This window comes from Aspergillus caelatus, assembly GCF_009193585.1.
Source record: "Aspergillus caelatus strain CBS 763.97 unplaced genomic scaffold BDV27scaffold_154, whole genome shotgun sequence".
Taxonomy (NCBI): Eukaryota; Fungi; Ascomycota; class Eurotiomycetes; order Eurotiales; family Aspergillaceae; genus Aspergillus; species Aspergillus caelatus.
Genome location: NW_022475417.1, coordinates 1 through 19,098, shown reverse-complemented (window position 1 = coordinate 19,098; position 19,098 = coordinate 1). Strand labels below are relative to the sequence as shown.

At 49.4% G+C, this 19,098-nt stretch overlaps 7 protein-coding genes across 7 annotated transcripts; 2 read left to right on the top strand and 5 right to left on the bottom strand.

Annotated features, from left to right (window-relative positions):
- Positions 1–73: 73 nt before the first annotated feature.
- Positions 74–2,478, bottom strand: BDV27DRAFT_160128 (uncharacterized protein; the record flags this gene model as incomplete). The annotated part of the gene is made up of 2 exons (XM_032072980.1): positions 74–2,295; positions 2,355–2,478. 2 exons carry the CDS (start codon positions 2,476–2,478, stop codon positions 74–76), a joined length of 2,346 nt encoding a protein of 781 aa, XP_031925113.1.
- A 1,383-nt stretch (positions 2,479–3,861) lies between these two features.
- On the top strand, positions 3,862–7,046 carry BDV27DRAFT_132120 (5-methyltetrahydropteroyltriglutamate--homocysteine S-methyltransferase). The gene is made up of 4 exons (XM_032067796.1): positions 3,862–4,090; positions 4,167–4,386; positions 4,464–4,583; positions 4,639–7,046. Exons 1-4 carry the CDS (start codon positions 4,080–4,082, stop codon positions 6,610–6,612), a joined length of 2,325 nt encoding a protein of 774 aa, XP_031925112.1. The 5' UTR covers positions 3,862–4,079; the 3' UTR covers positions 6,613–7,046.
- A 590-nt stretch (positions 7,047–7,636) lies between these two features.
- BDV27DRAFT_160126 (3-oxo-5-alpha-steroid 4-dehydrogenase family protein) lies at positions 7,637–8,738 on the bottom strand (the record flags this gene model as incomplete). Its single annotated transcript, XM_032072979.1, has 2 exons — positions 7,637–8,569; positions 8,628–8,738. 2 exons carry the CDS (start codon positions 8,736–8,738, stop codon positions 7,637–7,639), a joined length of 1,044 nt encoding a protein of 347 aa, XP_031925111.1.
- A 532-nt stretch (positions 8,739–9,270) lies between these two features.
- Positions 9,271–13,258, bottom strand: BDV27DRAFT_22777 (ubiquitin-ubiquitin ligase UFD2). Its single transcript, XM_032076069.1, has 7 exons — positions 13,014–13,258; positions 12,285–12,943; positions 12,017–12,227; positions 11,507–11,962; positions 9,868–11,452; positions 9,660–9,809; positions 9,271–9,602 (listed from the first exon to the last, which is right to left on the bottom strand). Exons 1-7 carry the CDS (start codon positions 13,041–13,043, stop codon positions 9,493–9,495), a joined length of 3,201 nt encoding a protein of 1,066 aa, XP_031925110.1. The 5' UTR covers positions 13,044–13,258; the 3' UTR covers positions 9,271–9,492.
- Positions 13,259–13,435: 177 nt separating this feature from the next.
- On the bottom strand, positions 13,436–15,273 carry BDV27DRAFT_132118 (J domain-containing protein). Its single transcript, XM_032067795.1, has 3 exons — positions 14,634–15,273; positions 14,315–14,575; positions 13,436–14,255 (listed from the first exon to the last, which is right to left on the bottom strand). The coding sequence occupies exons 1-3, from the start codon at positions 14,899–14,901 to the stop codon at positions 13,720–13,722; spliced, it is 1,065 nt and encodes a 354-aa protein (XP_031925109.1). The 5' UTR covers positions 14,902–15,273; the 3' UTR covers positions 13,436–13,719.
- Positions 15,274–15,319: 46 nt separating this feature from the next.
- On the top strand, positions 15,320–16,088 carry BDV27DRAFT_22769 (uncharacterized protein). Its single transcript, XM_032076067.1, has 2 exons — positions 15,320–15,533; positions 15,624–16,088. Exons 1-2 carry the CDS (start codon positions 15,464–15,466, stop codon positions 15,950–15,952), a joined length of 399 nt encoding a protein of 132 aa, XP_031925108.1. The 5' UTR covers positions 15,320–15,463; the 3' UTR covers positions 15,953–16,088.
- Positions 16,089–17,183, bottom strand: BDV27DRAFT_22770 (nicotinate-nicotinamide nucleotide adenylyltransferase). The gene has a single exon (XM_032076068.1). It carries the CDS (start codon positions 17,083–17,085, stop codon positions 16,225–16,227), a length of 861 nt encoding a protein of 286 aa, XP_031925107.1. The 5' UTR covers positions 17,086–17,183; the 3' UTR covers positions 16,089–16,224.
- Between the last annotated feature and the right edge of the window lie 1,915 nt (positions 17,184–19,098).

Below are 19,098 nucleotides of genomic sequence, written 5' to 3'. Positions count from 1 at the left end.
TTGATTTTCTTCCCAATTTCTAGAATCCTTTGAGCATAGAAGACAAACAGTGCTGTTGTTTATGTTTGTGTCTCTAATCAGGAATAGAATGGACCTCCAGACAATCTTCATATGCATCAGCCAAGTCAGTGTCCGAACTGCTCCGCTCGGTTACTTGCAAGACATCGTCCCTTCTTTCATGATATCCCGTACTGAGTCCATGGCTCTCTTCCACTTGTGAGATTGCCGAGAGTTCATGTTGCTTAGGATCGGGGAAGATAGGCTTCTCCTCGTCAAGGCTATTGTTGATGGTCTGCTTACGCCCCCGGCTCTTGAGTTTAATAACTCGTGTCTTTTCCCTCCGTAGCCCGGGATTCTGCTTGATAGATATCGGTATCTTTGTTGTGAGTTTTGTCTCAAGGCCGTGGGCTCTGTCCGTTACAGTGCGACCTTTGGTCCAGAGACTATGAGCACGATGTAGCCCCGTCCGCCCTTTGGACAACTGCTCGTCTACGTCGTTCACTGGGGGGTCCGTATTTCTAGGCGGGGTTAGTGTTCCGTCCAATGCTTGGTCTAAGCCAACTCCACAAAAGTGACTCCAAGGGGGTTTCTGATCCACATGTATATCGGGTTCGTTTTGGTTCTTCCTTGAGAATCCGAGCTTTTCCCATAGCACTGATGTTACTGATGTGTTATTTGGCCCATTACCGAGGTTATTCGCTCCGGAGGATGTGGTTGCACCGGACCAGTGACGGAGATTCAAATGTTGCATCATGTTGGTAATCTCGAAGACTGGCAGTCCTTTCCCCGATCCTGTCTTATTATCCTGCTCTATATAGGGCTTGCCAACAGTGCTTGCAGATCTTTTACTATGGCCCTTCCCAACTGTAGATGCACTGTTCAGATCACATGTCTTTAGTGAGCAGGTATCTTCTGGGGATAGGTTGTCTCCTTTGTCATCTGCTGGTACCAGCGTGTACCCGTAGCCAAGACGACGACCCCCAGACAACCATCCAACGCTGACCTGGCGCGATGGTAAAGCAGCCGTGCCTGCGTTACTCTGAAGGTCAGCTCTAGGAGGAGCAACCGATGGATCTATTTCACATGGTCTAGGAGATTTACTTTGCGAGTCGCGTCCGCCAGTATCACAAGGACTCGCAGCAGTTGGGATGTTTGGACTATCTCCGGCAGTTTCTTGTGATTGACAAGACAGATTCAGGCTAGTGATATCGGCGTAAGGATTTCTCATTGGTTCTCTCACCGAGTCTGGAAGACTGAAAACCTTTGTTTCAAATTGGTATTTGGAGAAACCAGATGAGAAACTAGTACTGCGGGAATATGACGACGAATCCTTTGCTCGCGATGTTGCCAAGTTCGTCTCTTGCACATTCTCAGTTGGTGCTTGTGTTGTGTCTACGTTAGTTCGATCGTAGCCTTGATTAGATGCGCTTCTCACCCCTGTGGTTTTGTCGCGCCCATTTCCGTCAAATGATGGCTTTTCAGATAAGGCTCGAGGCGATATGGAGGGAGACGCCAGTCTTTTCGATATATCCATATTACCCAGATGGATCGAATAACTCTCAGATTTCAGCTCCATCGGGGGCGGCTGTCGCCTCTTTCTGATTGAGAGTTGAGAAGAGGGTCCATATACCGAATCGACAGACGTTGTACACGGCATTGGAGAAATAGGCGTGCGTCCTGGATAACCTGGGAGGCGTCCACGGTTGGCTGTAGAGTACCGGCCGGGATTTTCAAAGAACCCTGTACTATAGGGGCTTCCAACCCTCTTACGCGCACGTTCATGATCCGTAATGTGAGTGATAGGTGGCAGCGGGCCCCAGTGTGGATAGTCCCGTGGATGCCATGGCAATTGGGGCCTTTCCATGTCACTTTGGTCTGAAAATGGACCATCAACCACCAAACTGCTCTCTCTCGCCAGTTCTTCACCCGGGTCATCCAGTTCTGTCTCATAATAGGGCTGTGCAAGAGGTGACACACTCCCCCAAATACTAGGACTATTGTACGGACTCTCTGACGCATTATTGAGATGCTTTGAGGTGTCCATAAATTGTGCATCGCTATCATAACCTCTGACGCTCATCAGACTGCTTGGGAAGCCATCTGAGGCGATTAGATTCGGTTTGGCATTTGTCGGCTTGGGTGTGAATGGGAGAAATGAGCTTCTGGCCTTCTTGTCAGTGTTTTTAGGCCCTGCGTTGGTTTCTCTGGAGAATCGTCTGCGCAATCTCTCTGATAGGCCAGAGGAGCCTCTTTGGTGTTCACAAATGCTCCCACTTTCCGTCGATGAAGGTACGCCTGTCACGGTCAGTGCTTACATGCACGGCATTGGCAATCAAGCATCGAATAATCATCACCTTCCGCTTGTTCCTCCGATGAAGTGGGAGACTCTACCCGGGCCAATTGATAGCAAGACGTGTCGTTTGGTTCCGCTGGGTGCTTCCGGCCCCATCTGAACCAAGGACAGGAGAGGAGACCCATTATATGGCTACGTAGGTTTGTCGACTAGTAAAGACAGTAGTTCTTTGAATGCGTCGTTGGCTAGATTGAGGAAGCTCGCTGGGAAGCACAGAGTGCTTCCGTCCCTTTTGGGTCTCCAACCTGTCAAGGAAGGTGCGCATGGTGAAGTCGACAGTACTAGTTTCTTAAAGCCCAACAAAAATTGGGAAGTTGCGAAAACTTCCATGACAGTACCTTCCAATGTGCTGTTGGATAGCATGGCATCTATCTCCCGAGTAAGGAGACCAATTGTCCGGAGTATTCTTGCGCTTCGTTGCAATACGTAATGGTTTCCGCCGGAGCTCACAGTTCCCCTTCAATTCCCCGACTACATATAGTCTTGATCACCAAAGTGAAGGATAACCGACGAGTCCATATTGCTTTTATTAACGCATATCCACTCCGAGGCGGATGATACTACTAGTATAAGATTCGTTCCTTGTTTTCTCGTCCTAGATGGCGGTCTATCACATGTGGTTATGGGAGGCACGATCTATGTAGCGGCACGTCGATGCTCAGAATACACATCTGTTTAAAAATTATTAGCTGATCAAGCATACGAGCGTTATTCAAGAGTTTACCATCTGATAGAGATCTCACGCATTACTCGGGTATTGTGCGAGTCTTCGGGGTTCTGATCTCACCTCACCTCGGCCATGTGTCAAAGGCCGATGATTCTCCCGGTGGGGTTTGAGTAGTACGTAGTGTACTCATTGGGAGATGAACAAACTGCATTGATGTATTTTTTTTGGAGTGTAGTGTATTCGGAATTCATATGGATAAATTCAGATGGAGCCAGAATATGAGTTCTCTCTCTCTCCTACTTTTCTCCCTTTTTCTTTGAGTCTTACAGTAATTGAAACTGGTGGGAATCCCAAATTGCCCAAAAAAAAAAAAGTTGTATATACTGTATGTACCTTATCAGGTGAATCACACGTAGTTTAGTATGATACAGGATATACTTGTATCGTACCAACCAGTAAAGAGTGGCCGATCCCGGAGCGTCCGTGAGCGGGCTAAACTGAAAAAAGATAAGGCCCAGTCCCTTTATCGCAAAACTTGACCCAATCTGGAGACTCTGGTTGGTACCTTATGTGGTGATCAGTCTGGACGGAGACCTAAAATTACTTAAAATTACGGGTCTGGGAGAGAAATGGGGGCAATCACGCCATCCTGATCTTTCCCCAACTTGTATCAGAACGAGCTCTAGTGGTATTGTCGGCGAGTCGGCGTAACGATACGTTGCCCCTCCATCCAATCTTCCCCCCGATTGGTCCATTTACTTGATCTTTTCATGTCATCCTCGTTTCCACTCTGTCTCTCTGTCTTTTCCCCTCCATCCCCATCCCCAGCTCCCATTCTTATTTATTCCTTCTTCTCTCCCTCTTGCTTTTTTCTTTCTCTTCTATTCTCTTTCATCCCATTTCCCCCTTTTGACCCCTTCCCTCTGCAAGAGACGGTGTTTGTCTCTTGTATCTTTTGATCCATTCTTCTTTTTGACAAGAATTCTACCTTGTTTCTCTACCTCATTTTCCCCTCCTCGTACCTTTTATCCCTTAATCCGTACTCACATATCTATCAGGATGGTTCAATCGTATGTCAATTCCCTCCTCTCTCGAATTTTCAACAAACTCTCTGGCTTGGGTAACGCTGACCTCTCTTGTCTATAGCTCTGTCTTGGGTTTCCCTCGTATGGGAAAGCTTCGTGACCTGAAGAAGGCCACTGAGGCGTACTGGGGTGAGAAGATCTCTCGTGACGAGCTCTTGGCCGAGGGAAAGAGACTCCGTCTGGCGCACTGGAAGATCCAGAAGGATGCTGGTGTCGACATCATCCCCAGCAATGACTTCGCTTTCTACGACCAGGTCCTCGACCACATTCAGATGTTCGGTGTAAGTGGTTATTCCCCTCGTTTCTAATATTAATTGTCTATCACCATGCCTTTTTCTAACGTTACTTCCTCAATTAGGTTATCCCCGAGAGATACAGCAAGTACAACCTCCACCCCGTTGACGAGTACTTCGCCATGGGTCGTGGTCTCCAGAAGCCTGCCAAGGATGGCCAGGCCGCCATCGATGTTCCTAGCTTGGTATGTTATACTGGTCCGCCTTGTCCTGGTCAATAGGTCTAATACTGGTGTACAGGAAATGGTTAAGTGGTTTGACTCCAACTACCACTACGTCAAGCCTACTCTTCAGGACAACCAGACTTTCAAGCTTGCTGAGCAGCCCAAGCCTGTTGTTCAGTTCCTTGAGGCCAAGGAGGCCGGCATCGTCACTCGTCCCGTCATCCTGGGACCTGTCTCGTTCCTGACCCTTGCCAAGGCTGACCGTGGTCAGACCGTTGACCCCATCTCCAAGATTGATGACCTCGTCGCTGTCTACGTCGAGCTCCTCCAGAAGTTGAAGGAGGCTGGCGTTGAGGACGTTCAGATTGATGAGCCTGTTCTCGTCTTTGACCTTCCCGCCAAGTCCAAGGATGCCTTCAAGCCTGCCTACGAGAAGCTCGGCGCTCTCGGTGACAAGGCTCCCCGCATCGTCCTCGCCACCTACTTCGGTGACATCGTTCACAACATTGATGTCCTTCCTGCTCTTCACAACCTCTACGGTATCCACATTGACCTTGTCCGCAACCCTGAGCAGCTCGACACCGTCGCTGGCGCCCTTGGCCCCAACCAGGTCCTTTCTGCTGGTGTTGTCGATGGCCGTAACATCTGGAAGACCAACTTCAAGACCGCCATCGAGAAGGTTGAGCTGGCTATTCAGAAGCTTGGCAAGGACCGTGTGATCGTCGCCACTTCCAGCTCCCTCCTCCACGTCCCCCACACCCTTGCAAGCGAGAAGAACCTTGACGCTGAGGTGCGTGACTGGTTCAGCTTCGCTGTCGAGAAGACTGCCGAAGTCGTTGTGATCGCCAAGGCCGTCACCGAGGGCCCTGCTGCCGTCCGTGAGCAGCTCGAGGCCAATGCCAAGTCTGTCCAGAGCCGTGCCTCGTCCAGCCGCACCAACGACCCCAAGGTCAAGGAACGCCAGGCTGCTGTCACTGAGGAGATGCATAACCGCAAATCTGCCTTCCCCGTCCGTCTTGCCGAGCAGGGCAAGTCTATCAACCTTCCTCTCTTCCCTACCACCACCATTGGATCTTTCCCTCAGACCAAGGAGATCCGTATCCAGCGTAACAAGTTCACCAAGGGTGAAATCACCGCTGAGCAGTACGAGAAGTTCATTGAGAAGGAGATCCAAGATGTCGTCAAGATCCAGGAAGAGCTCGACCTGGATGTCTTCGTTCACGGTGAGCCTGAGCGTAACGACATGGTCCAGTACTTCGGTGAGCGTCTCACCGGTTACGTTTTCACTACCCACGCCTGGGTCCAGAGTTACGGATCTCGTTGCGTGCGTCCTCCCATCGTTGTCGGTGACATCTCCCGTCCTGCCCCCATGACCGTCAAGGAGTCCAAGTACGCCGTCTCCATCTCCAAGAAGCCCATGAAGGGTATGCTCACTGGTCCCATCACCTGTCTCCGGTGGTCTTTCCCTCGTGACGATGTCCACCAGTCCGTCCAGGCTCAGCAGCTCGCTCTTGCCCTCCGTGACGAAGTCGTTGACCTTGAGGCTGCTGGTATCAAGGTTATCCAGGTCGACGAGCCCGCCCTCCGTGAGGGTCTCCCTCTCCGCTCCGGCAAGGAGCGTGAGGACTACCTCAAGTGGGCTGTCCGCTCCTTCCGCCTGGCCACCACCGGTGTTGCCGATGGCACTCAGATTCACTCTCACTTCTGCTACTCTGAGTTCCAGGACTTCTTCCACGCTATTGCCGCTCTGGATGCCGATGTTCTGAGCATCGAGAACAGCAAGTCTGATGCCAAGCTGCTCAAGGTCTTCATTGACGAGGCCTACCCCCGTCACATCGGACCCGGTGTCTACGACATCCACTCTCCTCGTGTTCCCAGCGAGCAGGAGATCAAGGACCGCATCGACGAGATGCTCCAGTACCTCCGTCCTGACCAGCTGTGGGTCAACCCTGACTGCGGTCTCAAGACCCGTCAGTGGCCCGAGACTAAGGCTGCTCTGACCAACATGGTCAACGCGGCCAAGTACTACCGCCAGAAGCACACCAAATAAATGGTGTACCTTATTTAATATCAACCCATGAAGGGGCGACATTCTCAACCTGTCGCTTCGGGGGAGACGAATATGTTTCGTTTTATGATGAGTTACGATGATGATACCAAAAGTTCAACATAATGGGTTCAGGGTTTCTAGAGATATCCAGGGGGTCAACGGAGTTTTCAACATTCACGATTTCAACATCGGCGTCAGCCAAATATTGACATGATTGCAAGTTCAGCATTCCCCGCTTCTGGGGTGATGGTTGTTTCTTTCTAATCCTTCATGCTGCCTGCTCTGCGAGAGGTAGCATAAGTGAGATTGTCTCTTGGATTTCGCCGATGATTTCCAAATATTTCAACAATGTGTATAATCATACATACATGGGTGGTTTTCACCTCAAAATTTAATACGAGCCGGTGTCACAGCCGAGCTTGACTTCACATCGACTTTTTTTTCTCCAAATTTTTTGTCTTGTAGATGTTGTTTGTCATTCGTAGTCACCAAGTAGCGTATTATCTTTGAAGATCTGGGCAGGTAAAATCTCAATACGCTAGGCATAACGCTGATGCGAAGCCTCTGTGCAAACCCATTTTGACGTAATTGCATATATGAAACCTAAATACTCCGTAGATAAAGCAAAACATACAATGACCAGGCGATGATTGGGATAGAGATGTTATGATACCACTGGTGAATGAAGTTAGGCTTTTTGTCTGACCTCCCTATCTAATTGTCCTTCCAGCTAATTATTTTCAAACCTTTTTCATCCCTGTTTCCCTTGACCAAGAAGTTGATAGGAATAACAAGTAAGGAAAGACGGACAAGACCATGGTCATCCAGTCGGATTTTGATGAACCATATATATACAAGAATATTTAAATCTTACAATAACACCGGCGAATCCGGCTCATATTCATACTTCTCTTTCTACTTTTATCACACCACCTGATAACTGATTGCACCCAGCTTTAAAAGAAGCTATTACGTATATTCAGTCCTGTATAAGAACCAGCAGTAACCAAACCATAGATCTAAACTACAACCACCCCAAAAAAGGCACTACCGCGCCCCTCCCAGCAACCTTATCCTTCCCAAACCGGCCCAAATACCACCTCTTCCCCAACCTCGCCTGAGGCACCATCGAAGTCACCACATTGACCACAAATACCACCGCCGGCAACGGCAACGGCACCCGCAACCTCTCCGCCAACGCAGCCGCAGGACGCAACCACGACACAAGTCTCATCTCAGGCCCAACCACACCAGACGCAGGATACACCGCCGTGCCCACGAGGATGAAACCAGTCCACTCGAGCCATTCAAAGACGTAATGCGGGTAGAGGATGTATCGGAAAAGACCCTTTGCGGGCGGGATGACGTAGACTTTGGAGTACTTGTTCCCGGGATTCTTTGAATGGTCCTTCTGAGTGTGCAGTTTGTTTGCTTCTTCGCGGCGGAGTCGGAAGAATGTTCGTTCGGAGATGATGTTCCCTGTCATCCCGACGAAAAAGAGGATGAATCCTATGTAGGGGAGATAATCTGAGATCGCTGGTCTGGTACCATCACCCAGACCACCAAACTGATCCGTTCGATACCCGGTAACAGGGGCATGGTACCCCACCAGCCACGCAGCAAGACAAGTCGAATTAATCCAGTTGAACGCCAGACCGCTGACGGCGATAAGAGCATGAATGGGGGACATGCTCGGGGCCGCGAACAGCGGGGAGATGACGGCGCGATTGGCATAGTGGATGAGATACAGCGCGGCTACGATCTGATTCGGGAGCGGTAGGGACGTGAGGTCCGTGCTGAGTCTTGCGACGAGGGCTTTCATCACGTAGATGAGGTTTAGGGGCGCTATGAGTTCCATGGTGGTCCAGGCGATGCGGCCGGGGATATTGAAGATGGAGGATTTTAGGGATGTTTTACCCATTGGGAACCAGGTGGTGAGCCATAGGACTATTGTGAACTGGGTTTGTGTGGGTTAGTTGGGTGTGCTTGTTCATTTGTTTTGGTGGGGAACTTACGCCGGCGAAGTATTGCCAGATAGTGAGGATTTGGGAGTATGTTTCTGGGGTCGGGTTAAGGAGATCTTGGGGGGGCGGGAGGGAATTGAGGGTTAAGATGGTTGGTCCCATTGTTTATTTGTGTCCGGTTATGGTGGCTGTTGAAGATGGGTTAATTCGTGGTGAGTGAACCGGGGGGGTTGGAGTGGAAGAAAGGGAATAAATTGGTGACTGATTATGAGGTCACAATATAGATGCCAGGTTTGGCAATGAATAAATTCGGATGTTTGTTTCGATTGTTGAAAAACAGACTCAAGTCAGTCGATCTTCTCTATAGGGATTAGCGTAGCCCTCCCCATATGTACTCCCACTGCATATTTTCCTCTGGATCTGCAATCTCAAAGTGCCAGATCAAACCCAAGGACGTGAAGATCTTGAGTGGAGCCTTTCCGGGGCATACCTGGTATAACTAGTAGTAGTTAGCTCTCGCCCATCTGCGAGGTACCGAAGTAGTCGAACTCATCCAACGGGAGATTTTCTACGGGCGGCATCTGGTGGCTTGAACATGGATCCCCTGCACCCGTTTATGCAAGTGATGATCCAGTTCATTTACTGGCCACATACTTCTATAAATTCATTTTGAAACGAGATCCCCCTGTAACCTGACGGTAAAACCCGATATAACATAAGTTTTAGTCTGTTCGTCTATGCTAAGCCTCAACATCTAGCGAAGCTACAAGTCGTGAAGGAGCAAGAAAAGAATAGCCCACTCCGATCCAAACCATTAACAATAAAAACAAAGCTCGTATCGTTCCAATTTTTAGGAATATCGTGGATGTGGAATCGTTTCCAACAACCGCCAACTCATAAACAAAGGGATATCCCATCAGTCAGCAGACGTGTCCATCGTCTCAGATGCACTTTGCGTCGCTGGTGTTCTGCGCGCTGCCATTCGCTCCGCCTTGAACGCCTCAATCTTGGCCTTGAGCTCCGTATCTGCACCGGACGAGTTAGTAACATGGAGCTGCAAAAGCGACGGCACGGATTACGTACCAGGCGTGACGTCTTCCATCTTGAGGGGGACTCGGTTGAAAGGATCATGAGGGTCACTCAGAAGATGAGACCGGATGGTGGAGCGATCGATGGACACTCTCGACCCAGGAAGAATCACAGGGTCTTCCATCAGTGTATACATAAGAGGATCTGAAAAATTTGTTAGCAACTGCCATGAATCCTAAGAGCAACAGCTCCCAGAGCATACCTAAAAACTCGTCGGGGACCTCTCCGAGGTCCTCCTCTGCTTGTTCGTCGGCCTCCTTGGCTTCCCGCACCCGGCGTTGTAGCTGCTCCCACCGCCTGAGCTCCTCAGGGGACTTGAGTGACCACTTCCGCAGGATCTCCGCTGCCTTTTCGAAGTTGGCCGGCTTGTAGGACCGTCCATCCCGAGCAACGGCCACAATGAAATTCTCCTTGCTCATCAAGTTCAGATACACATCGACAATCTCGCTCAACAAGGCTCGTGGATTGAACCCGTACTCCTGCAGGTTGTCGACACGGAGACTCGAGCTCTTGGGGCCCACCATCGCATCAAGATTGTAATCAAGCATGTCTGCCAGTCTTTGCACAATTTCCGGCATGGTGAATGAATCGGCCAGAGCTTCGGTGAAGAGCTTAAGCATGGCGACTGTTTCATTGGTCAATTGCATGTAAGACTTCGCATTGCGCTGAGCAGAGGCAAGTTGTTCCTCTTTCTGCTGTCGCACGGTGGGATCCATGCCCGCCCCATTACGCAATTCCGTTTGAGTTTTATGGATGGTAATAAAGGCACCGAACGACTCGTCAAGCACAAAAGTCACATCGTTGAGGAGCAAATTCACAAAGCGCACGAAGAAGTCCAGATTCCGCTTGGCCTGGTTAGAAAGCTTGGCACGGTATAGCGTATTGGGCCAAATGCACTTGATGATCTGGAAGATCTCAAAACGGATGTTGAACTTGTCGAAGAATTGGGTATGGGTGCCCGTGTGCTCGGCTTCAATGTAGAACTTCATAAGAGCATGCAGCAAATACTCGTTGGCAAAGGGCATGGAGTTCAGGAGGTCCACCAGCACGCCCCGCGCACCGCCAGGGCGAGGCCATGTTCCTCGGAAGAGAATAGAGACTAGACCGGCCTTCAAATAGGGGTTTTTGATATAGCTAGTGCTTTCCAAAAAGGCTATACAGAGCATTACCAATTCGTCACCCTGCGTTGCGGTAATGATTTGAGGCATGCACCACATGATGAATTTGAAATTGCTCACAATGTCGTCCACAAAGTACTCAGGAAGACACTTCCAAACTTCTTGCTGCTCCTCGGGCAGAGGCAATTGGATGGGCTCTTTGGGGAAGTTCTTGCCAGACACAAGTCTCAGGAGGAAGACAATAACATAGCGCATAAACAGCATGGAACGGGCCTGCCACTGGTCGTCGAACAACACACCTTGAAGACTGTACTTCAAAGCAAGACCCAAATCCAACTTGTCCTTGTACTTCTTTAAGGCCTGCTCAAAGACCCTGAGTTGCATTGGGTTGTTGCTCCACTTGTGCCGTTCTTGCTCGAATTTGTTGATTGTGTTCTCCAGGTGTCGGAGGTCCTTCTCCAGTTGATCCAACTTTGAGGTCAATGATTCGCTACCATAGTGGTGAGCAGCGACTGTGAGGAAGAAGATCTCTGTGATGAAATTAGAGGTACCATCAACCTTCTTAGCATAGAATGCATCAGACGCATGCTGATCGGCGTTGATTTTGGTCTCATCTTTCATATCGATTCGTGGGTTCCGATGCAAATATCCTGCATCAATCCTGTCGATCTAATGGCCGAGTCAGCAGGACATATATCATGTAATATATTCAGAATGGTCTACCTTGGTAAAGTTGGCATCCATAAAAGGCTCACAAAGCTGGTCCAGACACGTCGTGAGATTGAACATGAAACCATCCGAGGACACAGTATTCGGATCAACCTGCATAGCGCGTCGCTTGTGATTGATATTCAGAGCTGCGGCGAACCAATCCAGAACTCTCTCACGTGCATCTTTCGATGCACGAATCAGATGGTTTATTATGTCGAAAAGATCCGAACTCAGCATCTGCTGCATCATCCGCTGTGAGCGCTGTGCGTTCAGGATATAGCCCTGGTCCCTCGTCTTGGGGCTTGAGAAATAGGTCATAGTCACTGCACCCTGCAGAGGCGATAGCCGGAACCAGGGCCCGAGTAACGTGTCCTTCTCAAATGTTGCAGCCTCCCGAGATTCATTGAACAAGGATGACTCTGTGATCGCTGCACCCACAACCGCGTGGCGGACAAGGTTTCGTAGGGCCTGTAAATGAGGTTGACAAGACACTCAGGTAGAAGGTGGGATGACAGAACATACTGTTACGTAGGGCTTGTAATCGTCGTTGATAGTCATGGCCGCAAGATCCTTGCTCATTTCTTCTACCGCCGCAATGAATGCTGGCTTGATGTTCTCATCCTCTTCAAACCTTTTGACAGCCTCACTTAGAAGCTCAAAATCCACCCCTTTATCATCCTCGGGGTCCAAGAGAAGGTAAGGCTTAAGAGGTGACTGTCCGGACGGTTCGATCCTTAGCATATAACCTGTTAGTATCTCACCCTCCACCTAGGTGAAGCGCAATACATACCCAAACATCTCCGGCATTGTAATCGCAAACATGCAATAACTCAAGCAAAGGCGCCGGGCCTCGCATATGACGTTGAACTTCGGGTCATCTTCGCGAGCACGACGGAATCCCTTGTGCAGCCTAGATATCCTCCGCCAGCACGGTAGCAAATAATCCAAGGGCTTCTGCTGAGGGGCATTTGAAGCAGCTTCCAGAAGAGCCTGGTCTAGGACAGCTGTCTCAATACGAAGGCCGCGACCTTGCTCCTCGAGCTCACTCTTGAGGCCCGAAAGGTAAGTCAATCTTTGTCCGTGGATATCCCGTTGGCGGTCCCCCTTCAACGTCAGCTTGAACACAGCGCTCAGTGTACGATCCTCAAACGCCTCAAGACTCTCTTCTGCCCTCGGCGGCGGTGGGGTGCCGGAAACTGGGGTGACCGATTGTGACCGATCGGGGCCTGTAATGTTCGAGACGGCTGGTGTGATCTTGATCCGCTTCCCTTCGGACTGTAGGTCGGGTCTGGGCGACGCTGCTCTGGAACTCGCTGCACTGCCGGCGTTGGACTGTGTTCGGGAAAGTGCTGGCGTCGAGGGAGATTGGGGCCGACTTGACGACTCTACGCCCTCTGATCTCGACGATGGGGACGGGTTTCCAAGCTTTGCTAAGCGCTTGTTGCGGATCTACTCAAGTTAGAACCACTCTACCGAGGACCACGGCAAAGAGAAAAATTCTAGAAAATCAAGATCCAACCTTGTCCGCTTCAGAGAGATTGTCGGACATCTCTGAGTATTAAAGATACGGTGCCCCGTACCTAATGAAAGGCTTGTCAACCAGCGGGGCAGAAAATGCGGAGCAAAATCGATGAGGAGAAAACCAGCGAGAAAAGGATGGGTAAAAATGAATCGATGGTCACCTAATCGTGCCGGGTTCTCAGATCGATGGGTCACACTGCGGGGAACGAACTGAGAACCAGAGGCCAAGTGAATGAATGTGAGAGATTAGGTACCTCTGGGAGCGAAAGACCTTCTGTTGCAGTCGCTCAGATTCGTCTGCATTAACTAAGCTTGTGTCGGGGTTTTGCCGCCAATCGTTCATCTTCTCCGCTCTGAACTACACCGATTACTGCCCGCCGTATCAGTATAGGTAACTATTAATCTATTACAATCGCTTAATTTTCTCAAACAGTCCATTTATTTCCCCATGTACAATAATTGATGCTCATACCCTTTAAAATAACATATCGTTATAAACTTCCCAGCAACATCTCTGACCATGCGACGCCATCAAACTTCTGCACATATATTGACATCTAATTGGAAACGAAAAGGCCCCCAAAGTACTGGACGGGACAACATTAAGTATGAATGAAATGGATGCGGCTAATAAAACAACGTCACGGTATTTGTTGAAGTAAAAAGTAAAAATAAAGCAACAGCGAAACAAGTCGTCATGTCTGTTAATATCTTCCTTTCAACGAGTCTAACTGCCGACAACTCTTAAGCTCCATGGATCTTGCCGCCTTCATTTTCTCTACGTCGGGGAAAAACCAGCCCTGGGCGTCTTGAATCATACGGTCCCGGGCATGTATTTCACTCTCACACGCATACCGAAGCTTGCTGACGTAGTCCACTTCGACCCGTTGGTCTAACTGGCGGAACTTCCGCGCGCTGAAGTCTTCTATGTCACCCGGGTTAACAAAATAGTTGACATGGAGTTTCGGCGTTGTCCGTTGCATCGTGTGTGGGGGTACTGCTGCATCAAATCGGTATGAGGGGCCTGCGGGAGTGGAGGAGCCGGAGAAGAGAGAAGAAAGCAGAGGGAAGACGAAAAGAAGGATGAGAGGCAAGAACTGTTGAATAACTGCCCAGGCTGAAGGCGCTGGTTCGGGCTGACTGTTCGCTTCGCGCGGCCTCCTGCGAGGCCGAGCACCGCCGAATTGATGGACCCGGAATCCGGGGCCACCTCCCATGTTGAATACAAACTGAGGACCACCTACGTAGCGAGTCAGTAAGAAGCTCTACAACAAAGGGAAATTTAGGTAGTAGTCGTACCAAAGGTATTGAAGCCACCTCCCATACCACCAAAACCGCCACCGAAGAAGCGATTGAACAACTCCTCCGGCGATATTTCCTCTTCGTACATGTTACCACCGGAGTTTGCTGAACGTGGGAAGCCACCACCAAATCCGCTGAAAGGAGAGGCACCCGAAGGCCCAGAGCTGGGGCCGAATCTGCTGTCCGGATCTCCTCCAAATTTATCATACTTAGCCTTCTTGTCTGAGTCCGATAGGACCTGGAAAGCGCGCGACACCACTATTCCAAACGTTAGCAGCGAAGCACGAAGCGATAACCTAAGCAGCTGAAAACTCACTCTTGAACGCTTCGTCGGCCCCCTCATACCCATTCTTATCAGGATGTGTCAACAGACTCAACTTGCGATACGCCTTCTTGATCTCGCTGTCCGTGGCCGTCTTCTCTAAAGACAAAATTTCGTAATACGCAGTTGACGAACATTTTCGTATCCGTAGTACGGCTGCCTTTTGATCGGGGGTATATTTGCGGTCTTGATTTCCTTGGCTGTGCTCGCGGGATTTCGCAGAGCCGCCATTGTCTACCCCAGACGCTGTGGCAGACGGCATAGTGGCAAGGCTCTGATCCTGCGCCCGAGCAAAAATATATCCGTTGTCTTTATCGGCCTCTAACTCGACCTCCTTCCTGCTGTTCCTCGTTTCCTTCCCTAAGAGGATGACGGCGGATCCGAAGGCTGTCGGAGGAGAATGTGTCCGTAAGGGTTCCGATAAGGATTAGTTTTTTTTCGCAAACGACGCTGAGAAAATCCAGTAACGATGTTTTGCAAATTCCGGCGACTGGCTGATTGGAGCCCTGCGTTGAGAATGCTGGTTGGTGTAAGTCCGGGGGTAAAGTTGGTCTGTGATTACTGATAGATAAACGTGGTGTCTTTTCGAAGGTTCAGATTTATGTTGACTGACGGCCACTAAGCCGCGGGTGACAAGACGTTAGTCAGGAAAGCGTATCACTCTATTAGTTACCTATGAGCTTCCACAAGCAGCTTCACGGTTAGCGACACCTCAAAGTCGCAACCAATTGAACAAATTTAATCGTTCTCTTTCCGTCCTTATAAACTACTGATTCTTCGCTACAACTCTTTGAGTTCGATCTCCTAAATCTCCGATCGCAACAATGGCCGGTTCGGAATCTGCAGTGGAGAAGACCAAGCAGTCTCTCATGCAAAAAGCTCAAGCATGGGGAGGTGAGCATTCCCTGGACCATTGATCCTTTTTTTGCCATTTTTATCTGTCTTTTTGCAGCAGATCTCATATTTAACATCAAAATTCTACAGAGAATCCTTTTACCCCGACGCTCCTCGCAACCTTCATTACCGCACAGTACATGCGACCCTTCCAAGCACTTCCGATGCTCTTCCCACCCGTCCTTTTGTTCACGAGCTATGCCAATCTTCAAGGTTTCAAGACCGATAGCGCAGGAATTAGCGCTGCCTGGTCGGGACTTTACCTTTTGCTTGCCGGTCGGCGACGCCAGCCCTTCATGAAGAAATGGGGTGCCCGGGGCATCGTCCGCGGTGTGACCATGGGTCTCTGCTTGGCCAACATGGTTGGTGGCGGACTTGCGTATACTTTGGGGAAAAGGGAAGAAGAGGACGACGATTAAAAGTCGACATTTGCGCCGTGGTCTCTGGGCTGTACGATAATGCGTGGTTTTTATGCTACTATGACTCTATTAAAACGTAGTGCGGGCGTCGTGGCGGTATGGTGTTTTGGTTGAATCTTATGATGGAAAAGTTTTTAGTCGTCCTGGGCGAATATACGTACTCCTAAACGAGGGCGTCATGTATTAAATAGATCGTCGACGGGTAGCGCTCATCGGCGCATCTCAGTTACTCTACCACGCAACAAAGATCTCATTAATGTTGTGATATCGTTTTACTCCGAATATGGTTGTTGGGACAGGATGAACTCCCGGACGTTGTCGGGGACCAGCCCTTCCAAATCTTGGGGATTCGACCGGATTGCCTCTCTGGCCAATGTAGAGCTCACTGGTCTCTCATCCGGTCGTCTCCCTTCCACGAGCTGAATCCGTTGAGCCCATTCAGGTTTGCCGCCTTGCTTTTCCATGCTGCCCTGGGCCATGTTGATTAGGAATTGCTTCTGCTCTTCCGCATCACCCCACTCGCTACCCGGTCGCATGGTGACCCTCAACCGATGGCGTGTAAGAAAAGGCCCTAATGGCTGGAGGGTATGTTCTGGCGGATAATACTTGGGGTTGAAGATCCGGATCAACGTATCATAGCCAGTGAGATGAACTTGCTCAAGCGATTCCGGATAAATCCCCGCAATATCTATTTCTGCGGCTTTATCCACGAAATACGGTTTCTTGGTGAGACCGATATCGATTACTGGAAGACTCTCGTTCTCTGAAGTCGAGAAATGTGGCTGTATATATGCCAAAAGGTCTCTCGCAAATAGTTCCATCATAACAAGACGATCCTCGAACAAGGCTGGTTTGGAAGGTTTATCTGCATTCTGGGTCGCAAGCAATAGTAGAAGCCGCGGCGCTTTGCTTGAACTCTCTAAAAGGGCGGTACCAGCTATCCTGCGATGAGCAAGAGTGGGCGGATTGAAGGATGAATCCAGCACGTATAAGACATCTGGAATGTGAGCCGGTAGGTGGGATTGGCCAGCGGGGATCGAGGTGAGGATTTCAAAGTTCTTGCTCGACGCGATAAAGCGTTTCAAGGTTGAACTATATTGGGCTCGGAGTGTCTGGAGGGCGGGGGTCGTCATACTTTTTTATGAAGCAGGGTTGTAACAGACTGTTTAAAGTATGGTAACAAGGGCCTTCTTGTCGGGGACGTCAGACACGGCCAAGAGCTTTCTTAAAGTGGAGAAAGTTGAATCCATGGAATGGAAGGTTGAGAGAAGTCCCGAAGGCTGGCGCCCTGGTGGATTCTCCCCCGCGGGTGGCTGCAGAGAATTGCATCATACGAAGACAACCCCAAACAATCGAAGGAGTTTATAACTTTATACTCCGAACCAGATGCTCAGCAAAACTCAACTCGCGCGTTTTGCGATGAAGAATTGCATTGTGTGTCCTTTGTGGCTCAGTCACTTTGAGCATCGCAAAAGAAGCGGTGGTCAGTGAGTTATTTTCTTCGTCTTGTTATTACACTCATCATGGCACTATATATTAGCAGCGGGATGATCTTAATCAAGGACCCTGAGGAGGCTGCTTCGGTACGAATGATGGGTCTCTTTATGGAGTAGGTCAAGGAGACTCATCCCAAGCCGTGAGAGTATCACCAATTAAGATGAAACCGATCTACCCGTGTCTATGGAAAGTTGTCCACCTGCAGGGTCGGAAACAGTGGCGTTCGGGAAGTTATCAGGAGGGATTGAGTCTAGATTGCTTCTTCGCATATAACCTCCCGCTGGCAATTTCCACAGGAGGGGGTAAGGTCGAGGTACGAGGAAATTACCGTGGATGTACGGAGTACATGTCATTTGGTCAATATCAATGTTCTTTAGTTAACTGACTAGTTAACTAACTAACTAGTTAATAATCATGCTTATCTAACTAAGTATAGAGGGTAGCGGGAAAGGAACAATCACCCACACAGCCCTCACCCTCATCAGTCTGAAACACTGGCCCCGATCATTTCCCGAGACGAAGCACTCCATATGGGGAGTTCTTTTTCCGTCCCCAAATCAAAGGGGAAACTTTATTCCCAAAAATTGTCCTTTGTCAAACGTCCCAAGAAATTCTGGCAAATTTGGTCCTCAGTTTCGTGAGTCCCTCCGTACTAATGTCGTACGGGATCCGGAGAATAACAAGAAGGGCTGGGCTGGATACCGAGTACAAGCCGAAGTTGTCTGGAACCCTTTGCCGAGATCCACTCGGTGCTGTCGCTCTGATCATCGTCCGGGTTCTGATTGTCAAGATCAGTGATGGGATGATCTACACCCGTCCAAGCTCGTGTCCAGTTAGTAGTCGTCCTTAGGGCTTACTATATCGACTTTTTACGCTGTACCATCTGCCATGATGCAATAGTGATGGTAATTTTCTTGCATCTTCACCCATTTCTTTTCCTTTGTGACTCAGTATTGTTACAGAGCCCAGGTTTCAGCCTCGGCTGAGGTTCCTCCCGACTCTCGGTTAGAACGGACTCCTAGTAGGCATTCAATAGTTTGATGTTGGTGGGATCCGCCAGGAAAAGTTTGTCAAGGAATATACTCCGGAGAGATGCACCAGAAAGGATAAGACTACGATATGAACGGTGAATGGACCCCTATTTTCATGATCAGTAGTAGTAGTAAACTACTAGGCAGAACATTCTAGGATGAGGCAATAGGGGGGCATGGCAGACTTTTTCTTCTTTTCCTTTTCTTATTTAGGCGTAGTCGGATACTACCCGACGTCTTATGTTATCGCTCTCTAGATAAATAAGTTGCCCACTTGCGCTAAGACGAGCGTCCCAGAGTTGCTGCGGTGGTTACGGTATATTACCATGACTGGGAGGCCAATCAGGTCCAGTTGGCCACTTGGTGTCCACCCCGGTACCTGACTAGTTATTCGAGATATCTGAACAACTTCACAGCTGCCAGCTTGACTGAGGACCGGACCACCTATCTAGAGAAGTTTAATAGACGCCGGTGCTCTTTTTTGGTCGGGATGTTGTGAGACAAGTAATTAAAAGCCATAGATGATGGATGGTCAGATCTGACTTGACTTCTCAACGGTGTGACGTGAAAAATCACTTAATTGGTTGATGTGTATAGAAAAATAAAAGAAAAAAAAAA

Excerpts from the sequence above, each read along its gene's own strand:
- BDV27DRAFT_132120 (XM_032067796.1), top strand. Across the intron at positions 4,387-4,463 it reads ACCACATTCAGATGTTCGGT|GTTATCCCCGAGAGATACAG; the intron begins GTAAGTGGTTAT and ends TTCCTCAATTAG. Across the intron at positions 4,584-4,638 it reads CCATCGATGTTCCTAGCTTG|GAAATGGTTAAGTGGTTTGA; the intron begins GTATGTTATACT and ends ACTGGTGTACAG.
- BDV27DRAFT_22777 (XM_032076069.1), bottom strand. The coding sequence starts at position 13,043 with ATGTCCGACAATCTCTCTGAAGCGGACAAG. Across the intron at positions 11,453-11,506 it reads TGGATGCCAACTTTACCAAG|ATCGACAGGATTGATGCAGG; the intron begins GTAGACCATTCT and ends CTCGGCCATTAG. Across the intron at positions 9,603-9,659 it reads GATGGAAGACGTCACGCCTG|ATACGGAGCTCAAGGCCAAG; the intron begins GTACGTAATCCG and ends CGTCCGGTGCAG.
- BDV27DRAFT_132118 (XM_032067795.1), bottom strand. The coding sequence starts at position 14,901 with ATGCCGTCTGCCACAGCGTCTGGGGTAGACAATGGCGGCTCTGCGAAA. Across the intron at positions 14,576-14,633 it reads GGCCGACGAAGCGTTCAAGA|TGGTGTCGCGCGCTTTCCAG; the intron begins GTGAGTTTTCAG and ends CGTTTGGAATAG. Across the intron at positions 14,256-14,314 it reads AGGTGGCTTCAATACCTTTG|GTGGTCCTCAGTTTGTATTC; the intron begins GTACGACTACTA and ends CTCGCTACGTAG.
- BDV27DRAFT_22769 (XM_032076067.1), top strand. The coding sequence starts at position 15,464 with ATGGCCGGTTCGGAATCTGCAGTGGAGAAGACCAAGCAGTCTCTCATG. Across the intron at positions 15,534-15,623 it reads AAAAGCTCAAGCATGGGGAG|AGAATCCTTTTACCCCGACG; the intron begins GTGAGCATTCCC and ends AAAATTCTACAG.
- BDV27DRAFT_22770 (XM_032076068.1), bottom strand. The coding sequence starts at position 17,085 with ATGACGACCCCCGCCCTCCAGACACTCCGAGCCCAATATAGTTCAACC.